This window comes from Pteropus vampyrus, unplaced genomic scaffold (assembly GCF_000151845.1).
Source record: "Pteropus vampyrus isolate Shadow unplaced genomic scaffold, Pvam_2.0 Scaffold87, whole genome shotgun sequence".
NCBI classification, from domain to species: Eukaryota; Metazoa; Chordata; class Mammalia; order Chiroptera; family Pteropodidae; genus Pteropus; species Pteropus vampyrus.
The window spans coordinates 180,446-201,030 of NW_011888868.1; the positions used below are offsets into that span (position 1 = coordinate 180,446).

At 52.3% G+C, this 20,585-nt stretch overlaps 1 protein-coding gene across 1 annotated transcript in view; it reads left to right on the plus strand.

The window, feature by feature from the left end:
* Positions 1-20,585, plus strand: part of GLI2 (GLI family zinc finger 2) — a 173,686-nt gene that overhangs the window by 128,403 nt on the left and 24,698 nt on the right. Inside the window, exons 3-5 of the mRNA XM_023532680.1 lie at positions 6,617-6,819; positions 10,303-10,488; positions 20,245-20,446. Of these exons, the coding sequence (XP_023388448.1) occupies positions 6,617-6,819; positions 10,303-10,488; positions 20,245-20,446 (591 nt within the window). The remainder of the gene's footprint in view (positions 1-6,616; positions 6,820-10,302; positions 10,489-20,244; positions 20,447-20,585) is intronic.

The following is a 20,585-nucleotide window of genomic DNA, read 5'->3' on the forward strand; positions in this document are numbered from 1 at the left end:
TTTGTGACCACCTACCCCACTTCTTGAGTGTGGGGTCCTGGCTGAGTCTTCCTCAGACCCCCAGCGCACCACCCAGTGCCATCAGAAGCCCATGCTCAGTGAACATTGGCTGATGGAGGGAATGATGCATGAACACATGAACAAATCAGTGAATGTCTAGACACGGTGGCCCTGGCTCCTGTTCATGGTTGTCCTATTTGCTGGTTTATAGAGCCTGCTTCAGTTTGGGCAGGGGCAGTTCTCCGGTGCTTTCCAAAAGAATTCCCTGTACATCTCTTTACAGGGGCAACCCCCTTGAGTGTATTTTGAAAAGGACATGATTTCTAGAACTTTTCAAATTAACGTATGGAAAATGTGGGAGCAAGCTTGCCAATGTATAGTTTCACATACCAAAAACAAACCCCCCAAAAGACAGAAAAGCAAAATAACAAAACTAAACTAAACCAAAACCTTTGGAGAGGAGATTGGACTCCACCCAGAGGAGCCTGATAGATCTCCGTCTAGGCCTGAGGCAGTGAACCCTAGTCTGCTCTGCAGGGCTGCCCTGGTGGAAGCAGACATGTGCCTGCCCAGCGCTGGCAGTAGGAATCCCGGTTTTGGTGGGAGAGTAGCTCAGAGTGGCAAGACCAGCTTTAGGGAATTCATTTTTCTTCTAGCATCTCAGTGGGCCTGGGGCCACTTGCCCAGTGTTTCTGAGAAAGTGGGCGCCTGGCCCCGAGCAGCTCAGCAATAGCAGAGAGGTCATGGCCATCCCACTCGGAGCCCGCCAGCCCCACCCATGGCCCTGTGATCCTGGTGGGTGGTAGCATCTCAGCCCGAAGGCAGGACCGGTGCGTGTGAGGAAGCCATCCTTGGGGTAGAGGGGTTGGCGTGTTGGGGCTGTGTTTGGGGCGCATTCAGCTATGAGGAGTCAGTGACCGTGTAATCTGGGCGGCAGGCAGGAAGGCACGCTCCAGAGCCCTGTGCACACGAGGTGGGTGGAGCAGAGTGCTCAGATGCCCTCCCAGCGTGGAAGGGCGTTTCCCTTCCCTGCCAGCCTGCCACTGATGGAGCATCCATGGGGGCTGGGCTGTCCCAAGAACTAGACAGGCCCTGCTCTCTAAGAGCTGGCAGTGTCAGAAGATTGGTGACAGTAATAATGATGGCGATGCCCAAGCCTCCTGGGGGCCTTCTCTACACCAGCAGCACGTGCTTACGTACTATAGTAGCTTCTAACAAGTTACTGCAAACTTGGTGGCTTAAAACAACAGAAAATTATTCCCTCATAGTTCTATTGGTTAGGAGTATAAAATCAGTATTGCCGGGCCCCAGTGGGAAACAAAGGGCTCGCTCTTTCCGGAGTCTGGCCCTGCTAATCTACGCAGGAGGTCTTTACATGAAGCCAGCAGGAGGGGCGTCTTCGGGTTGCCAGGGTCCTTCCTCCAGCTCCCGACTCCCAAGGGGCAGAGCCTGCCCCCAACACTCATGCTGAGTCTGGATGAGTCAGCACCCCTCAGTTCTGCATTGTCTGCTTTTCCAAACAGGCACCAGGGGTGGGGTACAGGGCCCCAATCCCTGCACTTCCGTCCCCTCTCCTCATTGCATTAAGGAGCATGTTGGTTCCTGCCCCTGCACCTTGGCTCTGGCTGCGTTTTGGGTCAGACGCCCTCCTTTCTCCCATCGAGCGAAGTCTTACTTTTCCCTCCGGCCCATGGAAGCCATGCACCCTCTAGGAACATGTCCCCATCATTCCCACTCCCAGGGATGGTGCCTGTCTCCGAGGGTCTAGGCATGCTCCCTCAGGCCCAGCCAGTGTTGCGAGGGCTCCCCACAGCCTGCACCTCACCCCCAGCATTCCCTTCCCTTTGTTTGGTATGTCAGCATGAGGACCAGGTGAGGCGATGTTTGCAAAAGGACACCAAGCTCCACTTCTCGAGAGCAGAGATAGCTGAGGCAGAAGCTTGCCACTTGGCGGACTGTGAGAGATGTCACAGTACCAAGTCCACTTCACAGAAAGGCCAGAGTCCATTCTGGCTCATCTACTTAACAGCTCTGCAGCCTTGACAAGTCTCGTTACTATCCTGGGCCTCAGTTTCCTTCTCTTTAAAATGGAGGTACTAAAACCTGCCTTGCAAAGTCATTGGATGTGTTGTATGCAGTCGGTGTCCAGCGAATGTTGGGGACCTAGTCAGCAGCAGCAGCAGCAGCTTCCCTGCTGTAGTAGCTCCCCTACTGCAGCATCTAGTTAGGCTAGAACAACAGCCTCCCAGTTAGGTCTCTGCTTGCTTTGTCCATTCTCACTTTCTCCTTTTCCTTCTTTCTTCCCTTGGCCATCACCCTGGTCTTTGAGCCTGGCCCTAAAATCTTGTCCAGGGGCTTTGCAGGACCCCTACCAAGGGAGGAAGGAAAAGAAGGAAGAGGAAAGACTCTGCTAAGGAGTAGCCCTTTCCTGGGCCTGCCCCCAGCCTTCGGAGAGTCAGAGCCAGGCCCAGCCAGCAGGCCAGCGCCCACATTGGGAGGAAGCACGGGAGTCCTCTACTGCAACAGAATAGGCCTAGCAAGGGCCCTGTGCAATGCGCTGCTGCCTGTCACCAACATGTTCACACACACACATATTCATACACACACACACACACACACACACACACACGGAGTATATTTGGCTGTTTCTCTCAACCTAGAGCCCCCTGCTTGTGCCTCGTGTCCACATACAGAATGGCCAGCACAGCTGCCCTCGCCACCCTCAGCAGGGGCCCTCCCCTTCAGTCCTGCAGGCAGCAGGGTGGATCTGCCCAAGGAACTGTGGCTCAAGTCTGCCTTGCAGAATGCCAGGTCCAGGATCACTCCGGGAAAGGGAGGCCATGTTAGTCAAGGCTCACCTTGCTAGACCTTGGCAGTCTCCTGAGAGAAAAACTCACCTCAAACTGGTTTAAACAAACGAGCAAACAAACAAATGTATTGGCTCAGATAGTGAAAAGGCCAAGGGTACTCGCTGCTGCTGAAGCTGGATCCATATCCAGGGACCCAATTCAAGAAACATCTCTCAGCTCTGATGTTCTGTGTATCATCTTCAGTCTTGGCCTCTCCCCCTAAACCCCCAGCAGCTCCACACTTGCATCCTACCTGCTTAACAACCCCTGTGGACAGAGAGCACTTTTTTCCTAGCGTCCAGCCAAAGCTGCTGTCTTGAGTACATGCCCATCTCTGAACCAATCATGGTGCCTAGGGATAGGGCATGCTTTGATCAGCTGGACTCGGATCACATGCCCCTCCAACCCCTCCCACAGCCCCAACAGAAGGGGCATGGATCCAGTACAGATCCAGCTCAAACTCCCTGTGGGCTGTGCTCCAGCCCCTCATGCATAACCTTCACACACCAGCCTTTCTTTGCACATGCTGCTTCCTTTATTTGTGATGCACTATCTCATAAACTCCTCTTCATCCTTCCGAACCCAGCCCGAATTTCACCTTCTCTGAGAAGCCCTCTGTCACACTTAAAGGCAATTTGGGAATTTGTTCCTATGCTGGAGCCTTTATCAGACTGCCTGCTGCTTACCTGACCTGTGGGTCTGCATCTTCAGAGCTTCCTACAGGTCTCTGGGCACAGAGTAAGTAGGTGGGACAATTTTGTTGGGAATATGAACAAATATACTAAGAAATAACTGGTAGAATTAGGCTCAGATGAGCTCAGAACAGGACTGAAGGGAAGAATAGTGTCCAAGCTATGCAGCTTGCAAAATGGCTGACTGCCAGTCTGGTCGATTGTGGCCTACAAGTGTATGAGTTTGCATGCATGTGTATCTACAACATAGAAAACTGACCGTCTTTCAAAATGAGCTTACACAGCTGACTCCTCCTCCTATCCTCAGGGCCACCTCCTTGAATCTCTGCCCAGTTGCCAGAATTCAAGGCCTGGACAGGCCACAGCTGAGACCAGGGTCGGGCCCCACAGTGAATGGTGTGGAAGTAGAAGAAGAAAAAGAAGTTTGCAGTTGTGGGTGGGGGGATGTCCTAAATCTGGGCTCATATTTCCCTAGCACCTGCCTTCCCTGGTGAGGTCCCATGGCATGGTAGTCAGTTCACTAGGGCTGGCAGCACCCAACTTGACAGGGGACTCTTGGTGGAGCCCTGGGATGGGACCAAACATCCAAGAAAAAGAAGCTTTGGTCCCTGGAGGACCCGCTTTTTATGTTGGCAATTTTGGTATGATTTCAGGGCTGCTGGGAAGCCCCTGGTCCCCCAATGCATTAATAATGCTTGGAATTCTGCCATTTGAGATTCGTTCTTTTCGCTTTGTTTGATATGTCAGAATGACATCTCTTGGAACATCCGTGCCCCTGGATCCTTATCAGTCATTCACAACACAGTGTGAGGAAGTGGTTCCAACTCCCTCCTGAGAATTGGATTGGATTATGCGTGGTGATGGGGTGAAGTAGGGATGAAGATAAAAAGGGAACTGAAACACGGGGAGAATGCTGTCCCATTCTCAGGTGCTGCCCCTCCCCAATCATGCACCTGCCTAAGCCCGGCCCACAAAGAACCCCAGTCATCAAGAACACTCTCTTCTCTGTTGAGGGGACAGGCTCAGGCACAGGCTCAGGCCCAGACCCACCTGGGTTGGTTATGACTCCACTTCCTGCTACCTTGGGCAAGGGACCTAGCCTTTCTGGCCATGTTCTCATCTGTAAATGGCATAAAGCACCTACTTTGTGAATTACTTATTAAGGTTAAAGAAAGGAAATACATGCATATTGCCTATTATGGCTGGCATACAGTCAGCCTGTCTGAAGGAGATGCCAGGTAATGGCACAGCCCAGTGGTGCTGTGCAGAGGGGACATCTAGGAAGGCTTTCCAGAGGAGATGCCTGGGCAGGCGTCTGTGGCTGTGTTGGTGGCTGGGCCTATTGTCTTGGGTACTAGGTGCCCAGGTCAGTAGATGCTCCATACCCCAAGTTGACTTGTTGCTGAGAAGGGAAAGAAATCCGTGCTTGTTAACCCCCTACCAAGTGCCCAATTCTGGTCTTTTTGTGCCAACCTGGTGAGGTGCCAGAGAGGGGCAGCCTCCTGGCCAAGGCTGCTCAGCTAAGCAGAAGGGATCCAGGTTGGTGAGGGAACCAGTGCTCTGGAAAAGGCAGGCAGTGCCCAGGTGCCGGTTCCTGCCCCACCACTTCCAGGCCCTGAATGCCTCTCACACCCCCCAGAATCCAGTCCTGCTTCACGCTTACAGAGAGGAGCATTTGGTTCTGCTTCATCAGGGAGGCTCTTTCGGCCTGGATGCCACCCCTGCAAGGCCCAGCACCAGCAGCCTCCCCAGCATGGGGAAGAGCAAGGGCTTATCCTGTGTACCTTTCATTAGCTCTGTGAGCTGACTCATCTCACCACAACCCCTATAGAATCTGTCTCGGGGTACGGCAGTGGCTTCCTGCCCTGTCACACCAAAGGAACAGGGTCCTCTGGTGGGGTGGCGTGGTGCCTGGGATGAGGGCAGCACTATCCTGCAAGTGAGGCCAGGCCGACTTGGGTTGAATCCTGGTTTGTGTCTCTCTGACCACAAGGCATGGAGGGGTGACTTCCCTCTCTGGACCCCAAATCCTCCTTGTTGGTGCTAGAGTTTTCACGTATCTTCCTTGTGGCCTTGCAGCCATACTTCCTTCATGGAATGCTGTCCCAAAGTCAGCCAGGACCCCCTGCAAGGGGCTCCTGGGCCTCCCCAGTGAGCCCAGGGCCTGAGACAGGAGGAGGTGCCCCCAGGGGTCACTGAGGAGGTCTTGTGGCCTGGGCTTAGAGAGAGGACAAAGAATTAGCCTGACAAGGTATAGGGTGCAAGAAGGCACTGAGACCAAGAATTAGCGTGGGCAGAAGTACAGCAGTGTGGAAGTGGCCTGGGAGGTTTGTTGGAGCTGCACGTCCACTGCAATCTCTGTCTGCAAAAGCTAGAAAATAATATAGCAGAATGCTTACACCCAGGCCGAGGAGCAGCCTCCAAGCGGGGAGCTTGTTAACCTAGATGTTAAGACATCTGGATACCACCTGTTTGGGTCCTGGTTTGCATTCTTTTGGAATCCTGATCTTTTCCTTCACAGCTGTTGCTGTGGCTGAGCACTTCACACCAGTGACAGTCTAACTGAAGCCCAAAATTCTCCACTTTCATGGCCTCCTGATTCCTCTTTTTCTCATTTCTGTTAGGAATATGAGCTCTTTGCGTCTTACCCCTGGCATTAGTATTTTAATGTTCGGTTTTTCATACGTTTGTAGAATGCATGCATTCATTCATTTAACAAAGATTGATTTGTTATTACTATGTGTCTAGCCCTGAGCAGGCACTGGGGAAGCAATAGTGACAACTTGCACAGATGTGTGGCCTGCTGAGCCCTCAGTCCAGCAAATCCAGTCATGTGTGCAGAGACTTCCATCTCCAACACAAGACTGGCAGGAAGGGATGGCCACACCAGCACACAGTAGTTTGCGACCTTCATTCACTGGCTGATATATCAGAGTTCAGATCCTATACCAAAGGATGTTGGCATATAAAATAAAATCAAAGGTTGCCTGTTTGGTTCTGCTGCTCGGTGGGGTTCCCTGTGTGTCCTCTTCAGCAAGCCATGCCTTCTTAGAACACTTCCCTTTGTCTCTGCAGGCCTCCTGCCCTGAGCGGCAGCCCTGTCATCTCTGATATCTCATTGATCCGGCTTTCTCCACACCCCGCTGGCCCTGGGGAGTCCCCCTTCAATGCCCCCCACCCGTATGTGAGCCCCCACATGGAGCATTACCTTCGCGCCATGCACAGCAGCCCCACGCTCCCCACGATCTCTGCGTCCAGGGGCCTCAGCCCCGCTGATGGTGAGTAATAACTATGTCTGGTGTCAGATGGGTACTAAATTGATCACAGTATATAAATGTCTAATCACTATGTTATATACCTGAAACTAATATAACATTGCATGTCAACTGTAATCGAAAACTTTTTTAAGTTAAAAAAAATGACCAGGTGCATCTTCTCAAAATCTGCCCACTGAAACCTTCCCTCTCAGCCCAGAGTCAGTGCCAGGCTAGGGGATATGTGCAGTATGCACTCATGAGCCCTCGGGCAGAGGCTCCTGGAAACATGGTCCCCATGAATCCCTTGTCACCACCTGCATCTTCACCAAAGGGAATGTGTCCTCTCCCAGCTCGTGGATGTGACCATGAGCTGAAGCCAAGGCCTAGATCTGAGAAGACTTAGCCTGGAGTTTTGCAGTGAAAAGGATTCCAGCCTCCAGATGTCAGAAAGGCTTCCTGAAGCATCGGGCTCTTCTCCTGGCCACGAGGTTTGCATTTTGCCTGCTCTTCACTAAAGAAAAACCAGACAAGGCAAATGGTTGCAGCTATGGGACCTGAAAAATGGCCCAACAGAATGTGGCATCATTGCGAAATGGCCCCTTGGGGTTGGAACCCAGCCTGAGCTCTGCATGGGTACCCTCAGTGACTGACCAAGCTGGGGTGCCCTAATGGGTTGTGCTGCCTTTACATTGAGCCACTATCTCCTGAAAAGTGGGCCTGTGCTTCTCCACGCCACTCCTGACGACCCGGCCAGTGGTGGGCTGGCCTAGAGCATGAGGATGCAGGCCAGGATCCAAACACTGCCCTGGCTCTGAAAGTCACACATGGTATAGGGGACTTAATGGTGCCCAAGAGGATAAGTCCACATCCTAATCCCCAAACCTGAGTGCTGCCTTGTTTGGAAAAAGGGCCTTTGTAGATGTGATTACATTAGGAATTTTGAGATGAGATCATCCTGGATTGTTTGCTCAGGCCTTAAGTCCAATGACAAGTGTCCTTATAAGACACACAGATGACTGATCTCGGAAGCTAAGCAGGGTCAAGCCTGGTTAGTACTTGGGTGGGGGACCACCCAGGAAGACCAGGTGCTATAGGCGTAAAAAATTAAAAATAAGGGATTGTAAGCTGACAAGGTCCTTGCAGTCTGTGAGGTCAACCAAGGGTTGCCTTGCCTAAAAAAAATTAAAAAATAAATAAAGACACACAGATAAGAGAGAAGACAACACAAAGATGGGAGGGATGTGGCCACAAGCCAAGGAAGCCACCATCCTCAGAAGCTAGAAATCACAAGGAACAGTTTTCTTCTAAAGCCTCTGGAAGGAGTGTGGCCTTGCTGACACCTTGATTTTGGGCTTCTGGCCTCCAGAACTGCGAGGGAATAAAGTTCTGTTGTATTAACAGCACTAATTGGTCACAGCAGCCCTTGGAAACAAATACACATGGTGATGGGCTTACTCGAGAGGAGGCAGAATCTGGTGGCTCCTCGGCCTGGGCCAGAGTGGGCCCCGCACAGTGTCTGTAGGGGGAACAAGGAACAGAGTGCTCTCCTGAAGATCTTATGAAGCAAGGACACTGTAGCTTCAGCTGACAGTGGCATAGCCCGTGAAGAGCTAAGTGGCGAGACACGGCTGCCCGTAAAGGAGAGATTTGAGTTGACCAAGCAATGATGTTATGCCTAATTTCAATATGAACATCCTTGATTGTGGCTCCTACCATCCCCACTTATCCTGCCCAACTTCATGAGACAACAGGCATAGGTTCAGCACTGGAGGGGGCGGGCTTGCCTAATTTGCATGGCCCTGACCCCTGCAGGGAGAGGACCAGATACCCCAAGGCCTTACTGGTCCTGACCCAAGCTCCCAAATGACTGAAGATAATGTTCAGGCTCATACAGCAGCTCTGTCAACTGTGCCAGCCCAGTGCCTGCCCGCATGAGGCCCGGAAATTTGATCAGCAACCCAAGGCAGCATCTGCCAGACTGTGTGTGCTGAGGATGAATGGACACTCCAGGGAAGGCTTCAGGGAGGAGGTGGCAGGCAAGGAGGGAAGGAGAGGGCATTTCAGCTGTTCCCAGGGCAGGCATTGGCCATGGGGTGTCAGCCTAGCTGGAGGCCAGGGCTCTCTCTAGAGCAGTGGTGCCCAAACTTTTTGGTACCAGGGACTGATGCTCCTGATGATCTGAGGTGGGGCTGAGGCAGTGATGCTAACTAACATTGTGAGTGGCTGCAAATACAGATAAAGCTTTGTTTCACTTGTCCACCGCTCACCTCCTGCTGTACAGCCTGGTTCCTAATAGGCATCACACTAGTACTGGTTTGTGGCCCTGGGGGTTGGGGACCCGCCACCGCCCCCCACCCTCCCACCCCCCGTCCCACTCTAGAGAACATAGCAGGAGGCAGGGAGGAGGAGGTGGAGGAAGAGGTCAGAATTCCATTGACTAGCTTCTTTCTGACTAGTGCTCGTGAGATCTCCTTTGGTGTTTGCAAGACTGATAGTGGAGAGGCCGTGGAGCGCAGGGCTTAGGAACTTGGGCTCTAGATTCAAACTACCTGCTGTGTTACCTTGGCAAGATATCTAAGTACAGAGTCCTCATGTGCTAAGGGAAGGGTAATGGTGTCCCTCAGCTCACAGCATTGTAGTGACAGTGAAATTAGAGAATGACTGTGATTCCTTCAGCGCTGTTCCTGCACAGACCCATCTAACGCTGTGTACAATGTTGGCTGCCACTGTCAATTTTAATAGTAATTTGAGTGGTGGGTATTATCACCTCATTTTACAAATGGAAGACTGAGCCACCTCAGACATGTGACACTTTCTCAATTTTGCACTGCTGGTAAAAGCCGGGGCTCGCAATGGCGTGAGTGGTTTCCAAGCTCTATCCTTTCCCTGCCACCACAGCCCTGAGGGCCTAGAGAGCTGAAGTGTGTCCTCCCTGCCTGTGCTGAAGCCCCGGCAGGGCCAAGTGAGGGCTGGAGGCAGACTGCCCGGGTTCTGCAGCTGCCAGGGAGGGAGCGGTAGACTGTGGCCGGCGAGGAGCTTTCTCTGGCCAGATCAGGCGAGCTCTCGGCCGTGATCTCATCTTGAATGTTCAGGTAAGACTGACAGGGCCCAACTCTCCAGCCACCATGGAATCTGTTTGTAGATTCTTTTTCTTTTGAAGCCTCTGCTGGACCATGGACCCTGTTGGACTGGAGCTGTGGGCTTCTGTGGGGCCTGGAGAGGAGGAAGAGAGCAGTGTTTACAGCTTTGGCAAAATGGAGGAATGCAGGGGGGAGGCCGGGGTCCAGCCTCCCCATCAGCAGAAGCACGCTCCACCCCTACCCCCTACCCTCCACAGTCTGTTCAGTGTGGACATGGGGATGGGGGATGGGAGACACAGGGGCCCAAGGGACAGAGGATGGACTAGAGGGCACTGAGGGGGACTCCTCAGGCTAGATGCGTGTTTTTCTTCTCTTTTGCCAGATTCTGATGGCTTCTTTCTCTCTCCCTCCTTCTTGCCCACAGTGGCCCATGAGCACCTTAAGGAGAGGGGACTGTTTGGCCTCCCACCTACGGGCACCAACCCCTCAGACTATTACCACCAGATGACCTTCATGGCGGGCCATCCCACACCATATGGGGACCTGCTGATGCAGCCTGGGGGTGCCACTGGTGCACCCCATCTCCATGACTACCTCAATCCAGTGGATGGTGAGTGCTGGGGGCAGGGAGTGGGACAGGGAATGGGGCTGACAATACCTCCCTGGAGCTGAGGAAGGTGCTTGCGGCTCCTTTGGGGATGAGGAGCCCTAAGGAAGGATCCGAGTTTGCCCCAATCCCTGCCACAAATGCTGTCCACAGAGGGCCTAGTCTGAACCACACACAAATGCTCAGTGATCCACCATGGACCAGGAAGTGTTTTAGGAATTGCAGACACACCAGGGAACAAAACTCTCTCATCTCTGCTTTCTTGGAACTTACAGCATAGTAGGGAGATACAAACAAAGCCGGGAAGAGGTTAGGGAGCGCTGGGGTGGACAGGGGGTGCAATCTTAAATGAAGAAATTGAGGAATCTTCACTGGGAAGGTGATATTCAAAAAAAGAACTGAAAGAGGTCAGCTGTGCAGAAATATTTGGGAAGAGCGATCCAGGCAGAGGAGAAAGCAGGTACGCAGGGCCTGAGGCAGCAGCATGCCTACCGAGCTCAAGAAATATCCAGGAGGCCAGTGTGCCTAGCACCCAAGAGTCAGGGCCGGAGTTCTAGTTTTGGTCCTACAGGCCAGTCAAGGCTTGGTAAGACTTTGGTCATCATGGGGATTGAGATGGGGCCCTTGGAGCCGGTCGGACAGAGGAGCAATGAGATCTGACTTATTTTTAACAGGAATCCTACTCTGGCTGCTAATCTGAGAATAGACTTAGGAGCAAGGTGGAAGCAGGGTGTCAGGTTAGTAGAGGTGGGAGAGATAATCATGTTTCAGGTAGATTTTGAAGGCAGAGCCACAATATTTGTTGCCAGATCAAATGTGGAGTTAGGGAGAAAGAACGGTATCAATGACAACCCCAGGGTCTTTGGCCTGAGCCACTGGAAGACGCAGGTGTCAACTAAGCCGGGGGCTATGGGCAGGGCATGTTTGGTGGGTGGGAGATCAGGTGTTCTGTGTAAATAAAATTTCTTGGTGCCCATTAGATTCCAAATTCTTCCCTCCCACCAAATACCATCCTCACCACTGCTTTCACAGAGGCACCTGTGGCCTCCTAACCATGAGCCCTTGGGGTTAGCATGGAGCCCCTGTTTGTGTGGGGGAGGCTAAGCATACCCCCCGCAGGTCAGTGCCATTCTACCTTCTGGTCCTGGAGCCCAGCCCTATTTGGGATACCCCAGATAGGCTAGGAAGTAGAGCTGGAAACCACAGCAAAGGGTAGGCAGGTGATTCCTGCAGATTCACTTTCCTCAAGCCCTGCCTGGGACAGCTTTCTCACTCCTTGATGGCAGGGAGTAGAGGCCTGGTCCCATAGGGAAGTCCTGGTGCCTGCTAGGCTGCAGGCAGTCCTGTGGGGTAAGGCAGGCTAAAGACACAGCGTGGGTGGGCCCCTGAACCCCTCAGCCCTCTCCCATCTCTCCAGTACTCTGCCCTAGGCTTCCTGTCCATACAGCCACTGCAATTCCTTCTTATTGGCTGGAGCAAAGCTGAGCCCCTCACTTCTCAAGGCTTGGCTGAGATCTTGCCTCCTCCAGGAAGTCTCTCCAGATGCCCTATATTGGCTCCTACTTTTGTGTCTCTCTCTCTCTCTCTCTCTCTCTCTCTCTCTCTCTCTCTCTCATTCAATGCATACTTACAGGAGCCAGCTTGTGTGGTTCCTGAGCCCCTTGGGCATTCCTGTTCCCCCACAAGAGTGTTGCTGAGGAAGAGCACTGCAGCCTCCCAACACTGCTCTCGTGGGTATTGTCCCATGCCATTAGGGGAGCCCAGAGCACAACGAGGGCCATGACCAGAATTTGCTCCCTGGGTCTGTCTCCTCCTCCCTGACCCCTTCCCCAGGATGGTGTTTAGTGCAGCACTGGGCACCCCTGTAGGCTGTGAAATCAGGCCTGTCGGCCCCCTAAGCGCACTCACATCCACATGCTCCCCTTGTCTCCTTCTCATAACATCCCTACGGGTGCTCCCACAGGGAGCAGAAGGGGTGTCAGCAGGTGGTGAGGATAGGGCTCAGGTGAGGTCATGTACACATGACTTGTTAAAGCTAGAAACTAGATAACCACCACAATACGATGCAGAAAGGTTGCCGACGTTCCAATAGCCACATCCAAATGTGAGATGCCCTGAAATGGGGCCCACCTTCCAGGGCCTCAGGATGTGTGGCACCTGGCCGGCTGGGCAGTGGGCAGACACAGAGGAACTATGGCCAAGGTGGGGAGGGTCTGGTCAGGCATGTGTCCCCAGAGGGCAAGAGAGGCCAAAACGGCAAACGTGAGCACCTGCCATGTGAGAATAGGAACTGCCTCTATCCTGTGCCTTCATGCACATGCTCCCATATGACTCTCCTCAGCCACCTGCTGTGGCTGGAATTACTATTCCTACTTTAGGATGAACAACCTGGGGTTCCTAACATCGAGTGGCTTGCTCAGGTTTCAAGTCAGGGTTCCAAGTCCCACTCTGTTTGTCACATCATCGGCTCTTTCCCCAGCACACTGCCTCCAGGCAACATAGCACATCTAAGCAGTCTCGTGAACCATGGCCTCAGGGATGGCCCACTGGGCCACATGTGTTCCAACACAGCCCAGAGCATCAAGGCCAGAGCTAGGGTGCTTGTAGGGGTGACAGCAGCAGAGAGGTTTTGCAGTGAGCTGTGGGCAGATCTAGACCAGGGCCTGCCTGTGGCATGTCCTTGCTGTGATAGCTGGGCCTGGAGGTGTTGGTGGGACTGATCAGGGTCTGGATGGCAATATCCAGCCCTGCACACTGTGTGAACTAAGTACACTGAATAAGATCTCATGTGTGAACTTGCTTCAGTGCCTGGCATACAGTAACTGCTCAATTAACACTAGTTCCAGTCTCTTTCCACCATTATCCTTTTCCCCCTTTCAGATCTTCCACTTCCTGCAGGATTTTGTCTCTCATTTATCAGCACTACTGTCTATCCCATGCTTAGGCCCAGTGCCACAGTCCTCTTAGACACCTTTTCCTCGCCACTGCCCATCCATTCATCTGTCCCCCAGGGCAGCCAAGTCTGCCTTGTCAGTCATCCTGGCCATCTAATTATTTGCCACACTCCCAGCTCTGCCTCTCAGCTCAGGCTCTTTGCCTACCTCTCGTTGATCATTTGTCCTGTTGGCCATTCTACAGTCAGCCCCTAGGGCTCCCATCATCCTCAAAGTAAAATTCAAATTATTACATGGGTAGAGTGGCCTTCCACTCCAGCCTTGTCTTTCCCAATTTGCACATGGCACTCCCACCACCCCGTTGCATCTGCAGGCTCCTGGACCACTCCCTGGGCTCCAGCCTACAACGCCCTTTCCTGCAGGCTCAGGATTGGCCTGGCTCAATCCTGCAATGGGTCCCAGCACTCAGATCGGTCCACACATCTCCCAAGCACTACCCCAATCTTGCCCCAGCCCAGCCGCTCAGCTTCCTAGGGGCTCCTGCATGTCTGCGCCCACCTGTAGGACCTGAGGCTCTCAGACTGTCACTGGATGGGACTTGTATATCTACATATTTATATTCTAGGTCCAGGTTCCTGGCCGCCAAGGAGCAGGCCTCTGTGTTTGTGGGGCGAGTGAGTGAATGAGTGGCGGTCACAAAAGAACCTGGAGTAGAAAGATGCAAACTTATTATGGAAAAAACTGTGCTGGGCCACCTGCCAGCTTGCAGGGAGCCTGGAAAGGGGCTAGACACAGGGAAGCTTTGTGTTCTGGGGCACTCAGCACTTGACTGCATCTGGAGGCTGAGCATCTGAGAACCAGGAAGGCGGAAGAGTGAGGAGGTGAGCTCACCAGTGGGCCTGAGAGCTCCCAGCTCACGTCAGTTGCGGCCGATTAACTCATCACACCCACCGCGACCCTTTCTGCACTTCTGTCTCAGGAATACCATTGGCTTCAGAGTACAGAGGATGACATCGCTGTGTCCAGAGCTGGCTTGAGCAGACATATCAGCTTCTCAGGATGAGGCATGGGTGGTGGTGGCTGTGGGGGTTTCTGAGCCCTCATGGATTTTAGTTATAGACAATTTATTTTCCTTTGTTCCCAATCAGTTACGAACGAGGAAATCAGAGTAGTCCAGTGTGACCTCCTGTATTTGTCATTACTTAATACGGTTCTTTTCAAACTAGTTGAAACTAGACCTAGAGAACCTTTGCTTCCACGTTTTAAAATGATTTAGGCATTTCTGTTCAGGTCTGATGCCTATGTGGATGAGCTGGTTATTTGCAGCCCTGAGACACTCTAGGGCTCCTAGCCCAGGCCTGTGCCCAGCTGAGCACAGACCTGCTTGGGGTGTCCCCGTCCCCACCTCTCCTGTGATCCGAGGGAGCCAGGAAAGCCCTCTCACTTAGGTGTTCTCCAATGGTCCCATCTGCACAGGTCCAGAGAGAGACCTCCCCGAAAGCTTCAGTCCACCCAGTGAGTGGATCTTCCCATCGTTTCTTTTTGCTCAGACTCTCACAGAGAAAATTGTATAGTCTTGGGGCCCAGGCAGCCCAGCTCAGGAGACCTCGTGTGGAAGGGCCCTGAGACTCTCTGAGGACATGTGTGTTCTTGTTAGGAGCCACTCATAAACAAGACCATGACATGTAAGCTCTGTGCAGGTGCAGGGGGTCTCAAGAGCTTGTGGGAAGTCAGGGAGACCATGTCTGTGTGTGTGAATGTGTGTGACACATTCTCACACTTTCTCTTTCTCCCATTCAGTCTGAGGGTACTTATTGAGCATCTACTATGTGCCGAGCATGGTTCTAGGTGCTAGGGACACAGTAGTGTGCAGCCTGCTGAGTTCTGTCTTCATGGTGCTTACTCACTGGTGGGATTGCTCTGTGTAAGCTCCTTAGCAGAACGGGGGATACCATCCTGAGGCCACCCCACCTGCCCCAACCTTCTTTCTCAGCACTTTCTTCTATTTACATTCCAAGTGGAGGCAGAGCTGTGAGACAGAGAGAAGTTTCCAGAGGCTTTGAATGTCAAACTGGGGTGTGGAAACTGGGTCTGCCAGGCTGAGGTGGCCTAGGAAGAGGGTTTGTAGGGAAGGCCACCAGGGTCAACGTCCAGCAGAGCAATGTCTCCAGTTCACTCATTGGCAGGCCACAAGCAGAATTTGTAACTTAGGCAAGGGCCATCTGCACAATCCTTTATTTAATATTATAGTTTTAATAGACTCACCCTTTAGGATTAAAAAAATGGAACTTTGTATCTTTTCTGAAATGAGAACCCTGGTAATATCTGAGGAAGATGTCCCTGTCTCTGTCTCCATCAAGCCTGAAATAATCTCATTTGGATCGTGTCTATATCCTATGTGTGTGGGCGGGGGGAGGCGGGGCACCATGGTGGTGGAGGAAAGGCTGGAAGGCCAAGAGGCCTCTGATGGGGCTCTTGTTCAGTTTAAAAGCCAAACCCAGTCCTCCCAGGGTAGCAGGCCAGGTTGTGGGCAGGACAAAGGGCCTTCCCCGTGAAAGCCCACCCTCCCTCTGCTGGGAGCTTGGCCTGCTGGTGGTCGATGAAGGCTCACTGTGTCTTGTTCTTAAAGGAGGCTGATTTATAGCAGGAAGAGTGAGGAGTGATGCTGCTTTGGAAGGTAATAGATAACCAGTCAGGGAATCCAAGGTTATCATTCTGCCTAGTGGTCCTCTGGAGAGTAGGGAATTCACTGGTTGTCACTGGAGCCTTAAAATGGAATTTTCTTGTGTTACGCTGTTGAATATTGGTGATTTAACAGCAGAACTGTAGCAGCCACAGCTGCACCCCCTCCCGTTCCTACCACATTGAGAAGATTGAAATGTTTCCGATTGAAATGTTGTCTGTTTACAGCTCATATTTCCTCTGAGCTGTATATTTTATTGTCATATTGACACTAATTTGACTCGGATGTCACCTCCGTTCTGACGCCCAGTTCTTTATGCTGCCTGCGGGTCTATGCGGGGGAGGGTTCAGAAGCCAATTACATTGATCAGACCACAGAGAGGCGGGAGGAGCTTGTGGAGGGGCAGCCAGTCAGTCAGGGAGTCTGTGCCCAGCTGCAGACAGGAGGGGAGATTGAGGCAGGGGAGACTCAGCCACAGTCCCTAGAGGGTCAGGGCTGGTGGATACAGGCACAGGCTAAGGTGCACACCAGTCACCTGGTAAACCTGCGCAAAAAGTCTTTTGAGACAAGAGCCATGAACCCACTTTACAGGTGAGAAAGCTGAGGCCAGAGCTCTAAGTTTCTTTGTTTTCATCACAGAAGTAGGAAATGATGCTAGTCAGCCTCAGTCCCAAGCCTCAGGGCTCAAAAGCCTAGGCGCTCTCTACTCTCTCATAATAGGGGGATGAGGAGGTGTGGATAGCTAAGTGTGGTGTTGGTTAAGGTCCTCAGGCTGAATATCCTTAGAATATCTCCTTGGTGAGCCCATAAAATATCTGGGTGAGGGGCTGGACCATGCAGGGTTACTCCCTAACCTCTGAGGATTCAGGGTCCGTGAGCCCTGCTACAAGGCTGTGTCCCACTGTCCCCAGGGAGAGTGTGTCCCAGCCCCATGCTGAGGACAGCAGCATATGACACAAACACACAAACACACACAAAAACTCCTCAGATTTAGTACTCCAGGAAACAGCTCCCTCAGTTGCTGGTGCCAGGTCCTGCGGAGCCAGGCTCCCTACATCCCTCTGGCTAGATTCCTCCACAGGAGGTCCATCCAGAGCTGTGGATGATAGGCTGGTCAGTAGCCCATAGCCACCCGGAGGTAGGTGCTGTTAGCCCATCTTCCAGGTGAGGAACCAGCTCAAAAAGGTTTAGCAACTCCCCCAAAGCCACCCAGTTCAAAGCCGTCAGGCAGGGTCGAACCTGGATCTGTCTGGGTCCAAAGCCTGTTCTTGCATCTGCTGCCCTTCCCGGTGACCCCAGGAAAGCAACCACCCCCTGTCCCCTGAGACTCTGGGATTACCCAAGATAATCCAGCATAGGTGGCACCTAGCGAATCATGATGGTGCGGCAGCCACCATTTTCACCTCTCACCTGGATGTTGAGCTCCAGGAGGGCAGGGCCGAGGGACCTCCTTGCTTGCAGTCCCCACGGCATCCCCCGAGTGCCAGGCATGCCGTCAACACTGCACAAGGCTCTGATGGGTGAATGAGCAAACACATGAATGCGCAAAAGAGCTAGAGAATGAAGCAAGATCCAGGAGCAAGTGGCAACAAGAACGGGTAGTATTGGGCACGTGCCCAGGTGAAGGCAGGCTGGTCACCTAGTGGCTGCCAAACGTCAGGACAGGCCCACCCTCAGATGGATGAATGCAACGGCTCTGCCAGTCCCTGTCGTAAATCACAGGAGAAGCCACGGGAAATGAGTGCCAGGCTTTTCTTTCTATTTAGTAATTTATCAAGGGAAGAGGCACATTAATAAACATATTTCCCTTGAGGGGCAGGAATAACAGAGATGAATACCACTGTCAGATTTGGCCTGCTTCTTCTTGTTAGGGGCGCAAGAGAGGGGTGGGATCCAAATGTTAGCAACAAGATCCTTTTGTAAAATTGTATCGCAAAGATGTATTTCTGACTTTACGTGATGTTAGATCTCCTCCTCACCCCCCCCCCCCCCCCCCCGCCCCCATGCGCATTTCTCTATTTGCCGCGAAGTCTATAAGTAACAGCAGTCTTTTGGAAGATTCATTTTTGCATTTCACTTTGAATTCCCTTTGAAGTGAGGATTGACAAGGCATAAACTCAGTAAATAAGCACTAAGAAGCTTAGAAGATGCCCGAATGGACAAATGAGTGCGCGTGTAGTGACAGGTGTACTGCTGTGTGGCCCAGTCGTCTTTTCTAGACTTGCTGTCCTTTGCTCCAGTATTAACTCTAGGCTCACCCACTTAGCCCCTCAATCCTCTTAGCCCCTAAAGAAGCTACATCAATTTACAATTTCATTGTGGAAACTCTGCTGGGTTTTAGGCGCTGTGTTTTAGGCACTATCCTTGGGTGCTCTCTGTGTGTCCTCATGACAACCCAGCAAACCAAGCTGTGCAGCCCCCATTGTCCAGATGGGTAAAGAGAGGCCCAGGGAAACTATGTAACATACTCCAAGGCAGTGTGGCCAGCCAGCACAGGCTGTATGCCCTGATGGGGTGTGTGTGCGTGAGTGTGTCCTGAGAGCCTTCCCCAAGACGCTTCTCCTCCCCACCCCAAGCTGAAGCAGTGCATGGGTGGTTTGGATGGCCATCAGCCTGCCTTCCTATTTCTCCATTAAGGCTATGTAGCCTTGGGCAAGGTACTTGTTTTGTCATTTGTGAAATGAGGATAATGATTGCCCCTTCCTTATAGGGCAGTTGTGAAGATTAAACTGCTTAATACTTTAACGTGCTTAGAACAGTACTTAGCACCTGTGAGGCATTCAGTAAATACTGACGTGAAAAGATAGGTATGTACAGAAAAAATCATAGTCTATATATAGGGTTTGGTACTATCGGCGGTTTCAGGCATCCACTGGGGGTCTTAAAATGTATCTCCCGAGAGTAAAAGGAGACTACTGTCCATACATAACTGCAGGAAGGGAGGAAGTCCTGCCCCAGGCCGGGGCTCCCTGCACCCCAGGGCTCTCCGGCAGTTGCTCCAGACTGCTCCTCTTGCAGCCCCCACCCCAATCTACTCTCTGGGTCTCTCCTCTGGACAAAACAGTGGCCTATAAATGGTCTGATAACATCACTGGACAACTCTCCACATGCCAAGGTTCCTGCCCTGTCTGGACCCTCCCTGACCCCAAGTTTCTTCTTGTAAAGGGGTCTGTTAGTGCGGACCTCCAGGGCTGTGGTGAGGAGGAAATGAGGGAATGCACGAGAAGCGCCTGGCACATAGCAGGGCCACATAAATGCTCCACATTGCATTTCGAATACCGGCCTGGAACAGCCTCTCTGTGTCCCGCCGGCCCCTGCCCACTCGTCCTCCCTTCAATAGCCTTCAGGTTCCCTTTGGGCTGGAAGGGTTGCCTGTAAACAACTCTAGTGACTGCTTAAACACACCCTCTGCTACACACAACCTGGCCCAGCTCCCCTCCGTGCCTCTGCTTGGCTGTTTCTGAGCTTGCAATGCCTGCCTTCCTCTCTTCTGCCTGCTCAGACCCGCTCAGACTCCATAGGTCCCCTCCTCCAGAGAGACAGCAGGCTGCCCTGGCCACACAGTCACCCAGTGGAATTCTCTATAGCAATTAAAAAGAGCCAGTTACTGCCACGCACTGCAGCACTGAGAAATCTTACAAACTATAACATTAGATGAAGAAGCTGAATAAGAAAGGATTTCCATTTCCGTAATAAGCAAATACTCAAAAACAGGAAGCCAAGATAATGGCTGCCGTTCGGATGGGTTCGGAAGTGGGGAGGGCTTCTGGGCACTCACTGTGCTCTGTTTCTTGACCTGGTGCTGGCTTCACGGATGGGTTCATTACTGGTTTGTGCACTTCTCTGTCATGCCTTAAGCATGGCTGGACCCAGCCCTGGTCTCTGCATATCGAATAGGAAAAGTGCTAACATATGTTCAGTGCTTATATTCACTCATTCAAGCACCTGACCTGTGCCTCTCAAATGCTCACCATATCTGTGTGGACCAGTCTTATTTTATAGATGAGCAAACTGAGACTGAGAAAGGTTATGTTGCTTGCCCAAGAGCACATGACAGAGTTCCAGTTTCCCTTACACCATCCTCACAGGCTCTTCCTGTCCCCCACCTGCCAGTCTCCTTTCCCCCACTCCATCTCCCATATAGACACCGTACTGATGTGAGTTTGGTTGGTCGTCCCACAGTGTCACGTTTCTCCAGCCCACGGGTGACACCGCGCCTGAGCCGAAAGCGAGCGCTGTCCATCTCCCCACTCTCGGACGCCAGCCTCGACCTACAAAGGATGATCCGGACCTCGCCCAACTCACTGGTGGCCTACATCAACAACTCGCGCAGCAGCTCAGCAGCCAGTGGCTCCTACGGGCACCTATCAGCGGGCACTCTCAGGTGAGCCCAGCCTGCAGGAAGAGGGCCGAGGGTTGGTAGCCGGGCTGAGGAGACCAGTGGGAAGGGTCCATGCTTTTGAACCAAGGAGAAAGACAGTTCTTATTGCAGTTGTGAATCAGCATACTTGCCTCTTTTTATG